Here is an 11,800-nt window from a genome sequence, read left to right as displayed (position 1 = left end):
TCCCTGGTGAAATATCTTAAAGGCTCACAGTGAAAAAACTATTTAGTGGTTGGGTGGAAGAACTCCTCTAGGAGAACCCTGCCACTTAAAAGAAAGCCGTAAAAAAAAAAAAAAAAAAAAAAAAAACAAACTTCATTCTGCGTCTCACCTATGTTGTTGAGGCTTCTGACAAAATCGCAGCACAAAGTCTGTCAGGATCATCCTCAGAGTTCCAACTAGCGTCGATTTCATCAGGCCATTTCATCATCATTCATCCACTGCAGCCACAGACTCCGTGGATTCCTGCAAGAGATAAAAGCGAAATCAATAGAAATAGCTAATAAAATGGAGCAGTTGCAAATGGGTAAAAATTATAAATAAATGGTCGATTCCTATGTAAAAAGTTGGGAAACATCCAAATCTGAGGTCAAAACTCCGAAAAAAATAACTGTAAAAGGTCGAAAATTCAATTTTTATTTTTCCGTTCTAATAAAAGAGTGTGACGTCAATATGTGGTGACGTCAGACTTTAAGCAGTTGTTTTTTTCGTTCCGTTAGGTAGCGCCACTATGCAAGCGCGCCGCTAGCGGAGGAGCAGAAAGAACTTGCGCAGAAAACGTATGCGCACAACACACTAATGCGTAGCCTGCAAGGGAGCTTTGCTCGGGACATTTGATGTGACGTCTTCGCCCACGGGAGCGTATGCCGTGACGTCAAAGTTGACGATTTACCGGTATTTTTTAAATCGATTTATCTCGGGATCTAGAAGTCGTAGAAGAAAAAGAAAAAAAATTTGTTCTCATTTTTCCTGCTCTATGACTTTGAAACATTCACCCAGTAGGCCAACTGATCTATTGCTTCAAAACATACTATTAGAGCCCAACTAGGGAATATTAGTGAAAGTAAGTGAGAACCTGCGACTTAAAATAAAGCCCTAAAAAAAAAGTCTTACCTGCGCCCGTGGAAGAATCGCTAGACCGCCTCTTCTTTTCTGCAGCTGCGATATTCGAATCCGTGGATTTGCCGCGAGAATCTCTGCGCGCGGCACTTTTTCTTAGCGGCTGCGGCCTTCTCACTTTTAGCTGTGACACTAGCTAGGAAGGGAGGTGAGAGACTTTACTGGGGTAACGCCCGTGCTATTGGCTGGAAGAGACAAAACAGAATTCGAGTTTTTTTTTACTTATACTAGGTCATTCCGCCAATTCCTAGATCAGATTAGGTGGTACACATTATGTATCTCAGGAATTCCAATAGGTTTTCTACTGAGTTTTGGTCATCTTCTAATGCAGTGTTTCCCAACCTGGGCGATGTAGATTTTCATGATGGGGGCGATCAATAAAAAGAGCGATAAAGGGGGGTGATGGCTATCTAGGGCCAAAAATGTAAGTAGGTTGTCTGTCTTTTTTGCGTTTGGAAATCTTAATCATTAGTATTTATGTTGGGGGGGGGCGATCACAGTTCCGATAATCTGTACAAATTCTGAAAGGGGGCGATCGTAGAGAAAAGGTTGGGAAACACTGTTCTAATGTACAAGTAGGTATAGTTGGTTGGTTTGTTTTAAATGCTAGAAATTGACCAAGTATTTTTTCTTCGGTAGATAGAGTAATAGTGCTTACTTATACTGCTAGAATAGGGCTATAGACTCCATTTACCCCAGCAGTAAAGCCATCACCATTACTGGGGCAATCTCTACCATTCACCCGAGAACAGCGATTTCTAACTAGGGACCCGGGGGCCGCATGCGGTTCGCCAGACCATTTTTGTGGCCCACGAAGCTTTTTGGGTGGGCCCCATTGGGCTTAATATTTGCTCTTTTACCATGGGGTGGACTCCAAAAATGTGGAGCATCCATCCCCTCCCCTCGATAAAATTCTTGATACAGGCCTGCTCCCCTGTGTATTTGGCCCGTGAACTACCTGCCAATATAGCATGTGGCATTGTGGCCCGCATAAACATGAAAGCTGGAAACCCCTGCCTTAGGACAATCTCAACCATATTTTCACACCTCACCTTCTTTACTCGCTGGCACAGAGCTCGCCACAGCCTTACTAATCGTCGCTGTCGGAGACACAATGGTCTGCTTCCTCACATGTTTGACCGGGGGCAATGCAGCTTCGGGATGTGTTGTGCTATCCGGAACCACCACTACGATTGGGGAAGTCGAATGAACGGCGGGACTGACCGTGGCGATAGGGGAAGTAATTGTGCTCGTGAGGGTAGAAGGAAAGCTGGACTCGTGGAGCGTGGAACCCGTGGAAATTGAAGGGGCAATATGCTGGAGTGCAGGGGCAATGTTTGTCTGTTTGGAAAAAAAAGCGTGAGTAAGGAAAATTCAGTAAGTGCTTTTGCTTCACAAACAGACATAAATGCATTTTGAGTTAAAAAAAAATAAAAAAAAAAAAAAAATGGAGCCATGATTTAAGAAAAATAGGACGAATTTTATCCTAAACGGACTGGCCTGCTCTTATCCTGTCTTCCTTCTCTCTTCGATTTCGGGTGGATAAGACCTCAGCAGTTACAGTTCCCTCTGTCAAACCTCTTTTTTTTTTTAACAACGTATTATTGAGTGAATGAACTCGAGTTGAGTGGATGAACACTTGTATTGAGTGAATGCACACTCTGTTTGAGTGAATGAACATCAAAGTTGCTTTTAACAAAAATTACTCTGACAAAAGACTTGATTGAAAATCACTTACGCTACTTTGTACGCTTGGCGCTATGCTATTGAGTGACTGCACACTCGCGTTGAGTGAATGAACATCAGAGTTGAGTGAAGACGCGATAGTTGAGCCTGGTAGGTCAACACTGACAGAGCTCGATACAGCTGGAGCCAGGGATGGACTAGGCATGTGGTCTAGGGATAGAGAGGAACAGGCGTGGTCTGTGAGAGATGTGGGTAGAGAGCTGGTCAGATGTTCGGCCAGGACATCCATGCCAATGGAATTTCTTTAACCATTCCTAACTATGAAACAAAATGAGGCAATCAGTCTTAGTAACAAAAAAACACCAATAACTTGGTTTTCCGGAAAATGTTCTTATGGAGCAAAAAGCTCAACTATCACAATAACAAACGTGCCGGGAGGCGCGCGAACGTCAAGACATTGTCAACATTTTTCTTCCACATCTTTTTATACATTTTAGCAAATTTTACATCATTTAGCAAATTTTTTATCACGTTTTTATTTCATATTCATAGTAAATGTAGCACATTAACTTTGGTGAACTTAGCACAACATTTCATATTCTTCATTGAGAATTGAGCACATTTTTATTTCATATTCATTGTAAATGCTAGAGACATTTAGCCCATGTTATTTCACATTCTTCAATCGCGGGCGCGACACTTAACAGAACCCGTGGTCAATAGAAGGCATCAAGACGATCGAAGAAACTTACTTCTAAATCCTCATCTTCTTCTTCCTCGTCGTCGTCAGAAGAATGGGTGCCCCCTACATCCATGTCCACGGCGGCATGTATAGACTCCAGCAGGTCCAGCGCGCTTATCTTCTGATCTGCAGGACTTTGCTGCTGCGCCTGCTGGGGTGAGGGTTCTGAAAGGTGGGAAAATAAAGGAATTTTTAATTGTGCTGAGCATACTGAAATGCTTGTCACAAATATCGTTCCCCAATAATAAAATTACACCTAGATAAATTTTATGACTTGTCTTGGACTCGAACCACCAACCTCCAGATCCAAAGTCCAACGCGTTATCCACTGCACCACTGAGGTTGGTGAAAGAAGATGGCAAAATAAGTAGCATGTTACATGTTGTATTCAAATGTCGGGAACTTGGCCATTAGGAATTTTTAATTGTGTTAAGCATAAATTCTTGTCACAAAAGTCGTTCCCCGCCTTATATACTACGCTAATTTTTATGACTTGACTTGGACTCGAACCACCAACCTCCAGATTCAAAGTCCACCGTGCTAACCACTGAGGTTGGTTCGCACTTGGCCATTAGGTCATTCTAACAATCTAAATTCTAGACCATAGGAAGTCCCCTAGCTAGCTTGGTTGGTAACGCGTCTGCCTTGTAAGCGCTGGACCGCGGGTTCGACTTCCACCCGGGGGGGAGGATTCTATCCTGAACGCATAAGGTTCGTTACCTCATTATCATTTGTATGACTTTGTAATTTGTTACATTTCTAACTTATATTACAATAAAAACATTTCTTATTCTTATTCTTATTCTTAATGGTGGGTAGGTACTGATTGACTGAAGAAGAATTTATTTTATAAAATACATAAACAATCTGCCAGCCTCTGGCTGAATGCTACATAAGCACAGAATATCAATTAATCATAAGATATTTGTCTTCAACCCTTGTGATTAGTAGATGAAGCACAACACTGTAAAAAAAATAATAATAATAATAAAAAAATACTTAAGTACAAAATAATGCAATAATGAAAAAAAAAAAAAAAAAGATTTTATAAATCAGTCCAGTTTAACAACCCTCAATCTTTGTAGATGCAGCAGACCTTGGTAAGAAAATTCATGATAATTTGGTAATGCAAAGAAAAAAAATACCTAATAATTTCTGTAGAGTGGATGGGTCCACAGATATAGTGCCGTCTTCATTTACAATAATGATCAATGTATCATCCTCAGTCTTGTGGGCATCAGCCAGCTCTATTAGCTTGCTGCAGGAGTTGAAAGACTCCATGACAGCAAGCTTGTCTCAAAACCTGGAAAAAAGGAAAATATAGGCATCATGAATTTGAATGAATGGAGTTCCAAGTTAACTCAGTGATTTGTATGAAAGCAATTATGCTGGAATTTGAATAGGTATCATGATAAAGGTAATTATTCAGAACTTATGACAATGCAAAAGAGAGCTCCTTTGGTGTTTAACATAACCCATTTGAGAAAGCTCTTTTTTGAAGCAAAATTTTTCATTGTCATGGCTTTGGAACTAGTACCGACTACTTGAGATATCTATATCTCAATGGTCAGAGAGCTACCAAAACACTAGCCGAGTTTAAAAATTGCTAACGAAAGTAATTGAAAGAGTACTAGTTTCTGCCACTCTGCGGGAGGAAAAGCAGTTAAAGTCGTTAGAGAATTAGAGATACTATTAAAAACAGTAGTGAACATAAAACTCTCCTATATTTAAACCCTAGCGCGCCATTTTGCTTCAGAAATCTGAAGCCCCCTAGTCCTTCCAGCCTTACCTCACAAGCACGCTATGTTTCATCAAACCTTCAAGTTCAGGTTAAACCAATGTGTGCATTCCATATTTTGATTTTTACATACGTAATCACTGCAATTCAGACGTTACACACTTGTTATCACTATTTTTTCCACATTAGAAAAAAGAAAATTGTCTGAAAATTTCGCATTTTCAACTTTTGTTGCTTTTTAGCTTTTTCCATTTTTCTTTTTCCAGTTTTTTAGCTCGTAGAAAACAAAAGTAGTACATGTCATTGAACTGCAGAGAGCGCTAGCGTAATAACTTTTGTAGGCCGTGGTCACGGTAGCGCGGTAACTTGGAAATTTGTAAAGTAATCATTTTATACGAACATTTCAATATTTTCATTTACCTACCTAGTTTTCTTTCTAATTTTCCTTTTCCATGCAATTTTCTTTTGTTTATTGTCCAAAAAGCCTCGAAAAATTCACGACGAAAAGTCATGAGCACGCTTCAGTTTCACTTTTCTTTTATTTTTGGCAATCCACTCTCGTGTGACCTCCATGATATCTTGTTATCTTTACCGATTACCCGCGAAATGTTTGAAAAAAAAGTCTTGTGAAGTTGAAAAGTTGAAACTGGTGAAATACAGGACCTTTTTGTACCAGAATTACCAGGAAAAGAGCTTTAGAAGACAAAAGGAAAGGCCTTATCAAGGACGAGAATCCAGGATTTGTTGATTGGAATTAATAAATTCCAATTTTCCGTTATCTATAAAACCTCTGTAATTATCCCCCCTGCACAATAGATCATTAAACCCCCCCCCCACCCTTCCTCCTTGTCCATCACTGTATAATAATAGTGGTTAATAGTCCAAATATCTATCATTAGGACTCATTATACGTTCTGTATACCTACAACCTACATGCTTCTATAATGACAACCATGCTAAGTATTCTACAGGGTGACTCTAAAATCTGAAACAATGTCCGAGCCGTATTCGGGAGATGGGTTCCTATGGCTGTTTAAATTTTTTATTTTATATCTTTATTAATTTGTAATTGATTTTATTTCATCTAGGTGTTATTTCATTTTTATTTCGCAATTTATTTATCCAATGATTAGCAAGATTTTTCAATCCTGTGATCGGTAGCAATTGACACAATAAGCTGGATACTGCTGTGATTAACCTATCCGTAAAAGTTTTGAAGAGATTGTCTGCTTCACTCTAACATAATTCAGATTTAAAAAGATAGGTAGGTAGGTATATTTTACACTTACCTACTTTTGTTTACACCCTGTATATCGCCAGAGCCATACTTAAAAAGTAAAAAACATAGGTACTCATCATCTAATTATCCAAACCTCATACTCTCTGTATAACTCTATACTATATTACATCTCTATAGCTATACCTCTCTATTCTATCTCTATAACTCTATATTATATCTTTATAGTTATAGGCACCTCTATATTATATATCTTTATATTATTATCGTATCCTACTATTATAAGGTTTAGACCACTCCCTGCCTGTGTGCATGAGCATCTTCAGAGGTGGAGTTAGTAGTTAGAACAGATTGGTCTAATGTCTGATTATAGCTAGTTGCTAGTACCTAATATTAATGGGTATTTTCTAATTCTAATAGCTTACATTTTAATATGTTCATGTAGTATTAATGTGTATGGTTGAATATAACACGCAATGCAACCCATACTTTGGGCAGCTCATCAATAAATTATTATTGATTGTTTCTCTCTCTCTCTGATTAAAGTACCTAATTGAGAACACATTGGAAAAATTGCATACAAACATATACCTACACATTTTTATTGACCTTTTGAATTTTTCACAGTTTTTCCCCCCTTTAACACTAATCAGATGTCCGCGTATTTTTCTTAAAGAACAAAATTTTTGGCCCGTTACTATCTATACTAGTATAAAAAAGATCCAAATTGCTGATCCGGAAAACAAATAAATAAAATAATAATAAGTAAATACCTACCGGTAAAAAAATTGACGGATGTTGAATTTTTTCTAAGTTGCCGAAATTGATCTTAATTAACAACTAAAGTATTTTTTTTTTTTTTTTTCAATAGACACCAGTGACAGATGTTGTGAAAAGTTCGACTTGTCTTTGTGTCCGCTAAATCTATAACACATGCCCAAGTTATTGTTCCAAATGGATAAATTATACAATTAGGTAGGTGCCTATATGTATGTGTATTGTTGTAGGCAACAGTTGTCGGTACACCTTCTTAGAATTAGAACTTAACGATATTAAAGGTTTGGCATTAAAATTTAAAGAGAGAAATTACTTCCACTAAGGGAATACCCAGTTAGGTATAATATGAGTTTTAAGATGGACTTTTTTTCAATTAGATTTACTCTTTGAAGGACTAGCAACTTATTTGATCCTAACTTTCAATCAATCAAAAGTTCAATTCAACTCCAGTACATCCACCAATCAAATAACTAAAGTGGAATTTAACACCTCCAAACACCATAATATATGAAATTTTGGCACATCCACTAATCAAAATGGGACTTGAGCGTATCCACCATCAATAAACCAAAATTAATATCAATTTCTTGATGATAGGTATGTCTGACGGTGATGAAGAAGAAAACGAAGGTGAAGAAAAAGAAGAAGAAAAGGAAAAAGAAATACCTATCTATCTGAGATCTTTACTGTCCATGTCCATGTCCATAATAAAATTATACTCGACAATATCACCCGTGAGGGAGAACTCAAAGAATAGGACTACTTAGTCAATGATAATAATAAGCAGTATAATGATAAATATAATAAGTATAATAACACATTTAAGAGTCTATTATAGCACCTCATAAAAAGAATTATCCCAGAGTTAAGTATGTGCTTGTGTGTTGTATTTGTGAGCGGGGCGGTTCCAAAGTACTAACCCAACTGTATAGAAGAACTCAAGTAAATGAAAAAGAGGTTTGATAGAAGGAACTGTAACTACGGAGATCTTATCGTCCCGAATTGGACAGCATTATATCCGAAAAGAACCATCGATCAGGCAATTTCCCTTATGAGTGGTTCTTTTCTGCTTAATACTGTCAGAGGAGGGCAGGATAGGAGAAAGCCAGCCGTTCCGAGAACGAACCTTATCGGGCTGGAATTGGCTCCTCGAACTAACGCTGACAAGATAGGTGCTCTACCGTCCAAACCAACTAGGCTGGAAATTGAAGTTTTTTATCTTTTTATTATTATTATTTCAAAATAACGTCATATCTATATTTCTATGTAGGTATAAGATCAAATAACATAATAGCTTTTGCAATCTCTGAGGCTTAAATGTAGGCGTAACTGCCCCAAAAAATGGGTTCAGCTAATATTAAGAATCTACATCTTGCGTCTAAATGGGGCAGCACTTTAAAGACCTATTTGAAGACGATATCATAACAAGCTTCTTCTCACTTCTGACAATTGAAATCCAAGAGCGCATGGAAGATTCTCTCCCGAAAAAAAGTCCGTCTCAAATCAAAACTTGAACATCTGTTTCTTTCAATAGAAAACTAAACATCGGAAATATTTGGGATTAAATACACATTAAGGGATGAGGGATGATACATAGGATGGTCCCCGACACAGAAAAAGATATACAAGTACATAAAAAACGCGTAGAATGAAACTAAAATGTACTATTTGTATTTAATGACCCTTTGAAAATGATGGAGGCTCTTGAGACGATTTGTGATGGAAGCTTTTAAGGGATTTTTTGAAGTTTAACCAAAATCTTTTACTTCTTTAGCTGGAGCTCTTTCAGATAGGTAGCAAAAAGGAATGCCCCAAAAGATTCAATCCAGTCGCAGTAACAAAGGGATTTTAAATAGCCGATGCGATGGCCCTACTTCTACCAGACCAAATACCGATTCTTCATCTTCTAAGGACATCTTTCAGTCCATTAAGTTTCGTAAACGGGCCAAAGGTAAAGAAATTTTCTCATACAGCTTCGGCTGCCTCGGTGCGGTCAAGATGCTTGGTAAACAGGAGGGCGTGGGTTCAATATCAGTCGAAGTATGGAATTTGTCCTCAATATAGTTCGAGAGTTTGACCACATTAGTAGCAGCAGCAGCAGGAGCAGCAGGAGCAGGAGTAGTAGTAGTAGCCTACTGCAGGAGTAAACTGTAAAAGGACTTTTCAATCCTCTTCGAGCAGTACAGGTATTCTAGTTAATATTTTAATATTTAATATTTATTATTTTATTATGCTGTTAACACACATTATGCACAATTTACAATTACAATTATTCTTATTTCTAATCTTATTACTAAGTTTCTAACTATTCTTAATTCCAGTTCTATTCGTTAGTTCTATTCGAGCAGTTATAAATAAGCCACCAAAACAGGAATTTCCAAGAGACCCCTTTTCTCAAGCCACCCCTTAGCACATTTCAAAGTTAACCTAACATAATAATAGGCAGTCTCCTAACATTACTCTCTGGATCCAAACACTTCAGTTAATTATACAATACATTTCATATTAATATCATATCTCGCTTTAGAAAAAAAAACTAGGAGAAGAAAAAAATCAACACATTTTATAAAACCATAAATCAAAACCATCAGGTTCAGCGTTGAGTTATGGTAAGAGCGTTGAAAGGAAAAACGGTTTCTAGTCACTGCAGACAGTCTGACTTCGGTCCAGTGGAGAATGCACGAGAGGGTTGAGGAGAAATATGCCTACCTTGTGTTATCCTGCTGGGAAGAGGTTTGACAGACGGAAATGTAACTACGAAGGTCTTATCGTCCGGAAATCGAAAGAAAGAACAGGATAGGAGAAAGAAAGCCAGTCGTTCCGAGAACGGCAAAACCTGGGATTGAAAACCTTCCTCGATAGTAAATAGGTCAAAAGCGCTCACTATGTCAAGAAATATCACCTTGACAATTTGTCCACATTTTACGGATCTCTTCTAAGGATGATGGAAGAAACTTTCAACTGTGTCCATTTGTATGCTTACTCCAGGATTGTTTATTAGCATATGAAAATCTTTTTTTAACACCTCCTCTACCCTAACAACATTTTTGGTTGGGTAATTTTCTTGCCTTACGATTACAATAGAACGTAAGGCCAACAATTACCCAACCAAAAATGTTGTTTGGGTTAGGTCTACACTCTACACTACGACCTTTCTTCAAAAAATTCTCCTAAATCCGCTACTGACTCAGGAATTTCGCTCACAATGTTGCTCCTTTCGCTGAAAACTTTGTCTTCAGGTCATTATTCTTCATCTGAACCTCATCTCCAAGTGTCATCTTTCCATTTAGTGTCATGTCATACCATTTAGTGCCAGCTCGTTGATTGGAATTCTTTGGTTTCTTTCATATCTGGTTCATCTGCATGATGAGAGCTATTATGAGACCTATTAGAGATACCTATATTTATATCTATGTCTAATTTCGTTCTGCATCTGCACTGGAGTGCATCCACGAAATTCTACACATTTGGTTGTGATTTTTGAGGATCGCAGATGAAATTATACCTTTTCCTCCGCTTGTCAGAAGTTTGCAAGGTAATTTATGGACACGAGAGTTGTTCATTCGAATGAATACAGCCTTTTAATTCATATTTTTGGATTCAAAGGTGGGTCGATTGGTCACATAGGGTTCTGATCTTGGTAGAAGATTCTACTTTTGCTAAAGGCTGTACACTTTCAAAAGTCAAAACACTGTTGTTCAATTATTCTTCATCATGACTGGACTTCTTTTCCTAATGTAGCAGTCTAAACCACTTATCATCAGTTTTACAATTTCAAGATTGCTTTTACAGCGCGAAAACTGAAGACATCAACCTGTGATTAAAAAATTCGAAAGCTCCATACCAAGTTGATATTCATTTATCTTTAGAAGTGCAATTTTCTTCGACTTTGTTGAAGCAAATTGTTTGAGACACTTACGGGTTAACGTCATTCATTTTTATTGGTTCAGCTTCCTGTACTTCTTACACTAATGGGCTAACTAGTTCTTGAACATATCAATGAAACCAATCTCTCTCTCTCTCTCTCTCCTCTCTCTCATGCTTATTCAAGTCAATAGACTGTCAATTTTCCAGGCTTCCAGGGAAAGAGGTATTCTATCTTTTGGTATTCTAAAGCCCAAGTTTGGTAGTTTTGATATTGTTCGCTAGCAACCTCCTGGGGGGGGGGGGTTGCTTGTGCTCCATTTTTGTGTCTAGCAAGGTACATTTTTCCCGATGGAAACTCCTAGCGTAGAAAATTTTAACTTTACGGTTCACTGCTCGGCATAAACAGCTGAAGTTGCTCAAACTCACAAGTCGTGCTACAGCTAGTGGTTTATCCGAAGTTCACTCTTCTCTTTCTGCCCCAGAACCATATGTCAGCCTTCATATTATCTTTCTGGTGTTGATCTAACAAGGATGATGATGACAAAGGCTGAGCCTCCTGGGATGGCGAAGAAATTACAGGATGAGAAAGTTCGTAGTGGGGTGTGGGGAGGACCAGGTCCAAGGATCTGTGAGGCTGTAAAGAAGACTAAATACCGAAAACCCTCAAAAATCTGTTTCGTGGTAATACCTATATTCCGGGGGTGGTCGCTTCGAACTCTCGCTTGACGTTCGCACATCTTCTGGCACGCTTGATGAAGTAGGAGATGGAGTTTGGGTCTTCGGACGTCAGACGGTTAAAATCAAGTGACTTAATGGA

At 38.2% G+C, this 11,800-nt stretch overlaps 2 protein-coding genes across 2 annotated transcripts in view; both read right to left on the bottom strand.

Annotated features, from left to right (window-relative positions):
- Nucleotides 1-987: 987 nt before the first annotated feature.
- LOC113468329 (uncharacterized protein P19A11.02c-like) lies at nt 988-2,913 on the bottom strand. The gene is made up of 3 exons (XM_026825172.1): nt 2,675-2,913; nt 1,989-2,277; nt 988-1,121 (listed from the first exon to the last, which is right to left on the bottom strand). The coding sequence occupies exons 1-3, from the start codon at nt 2,909-2,911 to the stop codon at nt 1,069-1,071; spliced, it is 579 nt and encodes a 192-aa protein (XP_026680973.1). The 5' UTR covers nt 2,912-2,913; the 3' UTR covers nt 988-1,068.
- Nucleotides 2,914-3,053: 140 nt separating this feature from the next.
- The window catches only part of LOC103510975 (proline-rich receptor-like protein kinase PERK5), a 32,993-nt gene continuing 24,246 nt past the window's right edge, over nt 3,054-11,800 (bottom strand). Inside the window, exon 3 of the mRNA XM_026825291.1 lies at nt 3,054-3,337. The gene's annotated coding sequence lies outside the window, so the exon portion shown is untranslated. The remainder of the gene's footprint in view (nt 3,338-11,800) is intronic.

This window comes from Diaphorina citri, unplaced genomic scaffold (assembly GCF_000475195.1).
Source record: "Diaphorina citri unplaced genomic scaffold, Diaci psyllid genome assembly version 1.1 scaffold2, whole genome shotgun sequence".
NCBI classification, from domain to species: domain Eukaryota; kingdom Metazoa; phylum Arthropoda; class Insecta; order Hemiptera; family Psyllidae; genus Diaphorina; species Diaphorina citri.
This window is presented reverse-complemented; position numbering and strand designations above follow the sequence as displayed.

Excerpts from the sequence above, each read along its gene's own strand:
- LOC113468329 (XM_026825172.1), bottom strand. The coding sequence starts at position 2,911 with ATGGATGTCCTGGCCGAACATCTGACCAGCTCTCTACCCACATCTCTC. Across the intron at positions 2,278-2,674 it reads CGCCAAGCGTACAAAGTAGC|ACAAACATTGCCCCTGCACT; the intron begins GTAAGTGATTTT and ends TTTTCCAAACAG. Across the intron at positions 1,122-1,988 it reads TGTGCCAGCGAGTAAAGAAG|CCAATAGCACGGGCGTTACC; the intron begins GTGAGGTGTGAA and ends TGTCTCTTCCAG.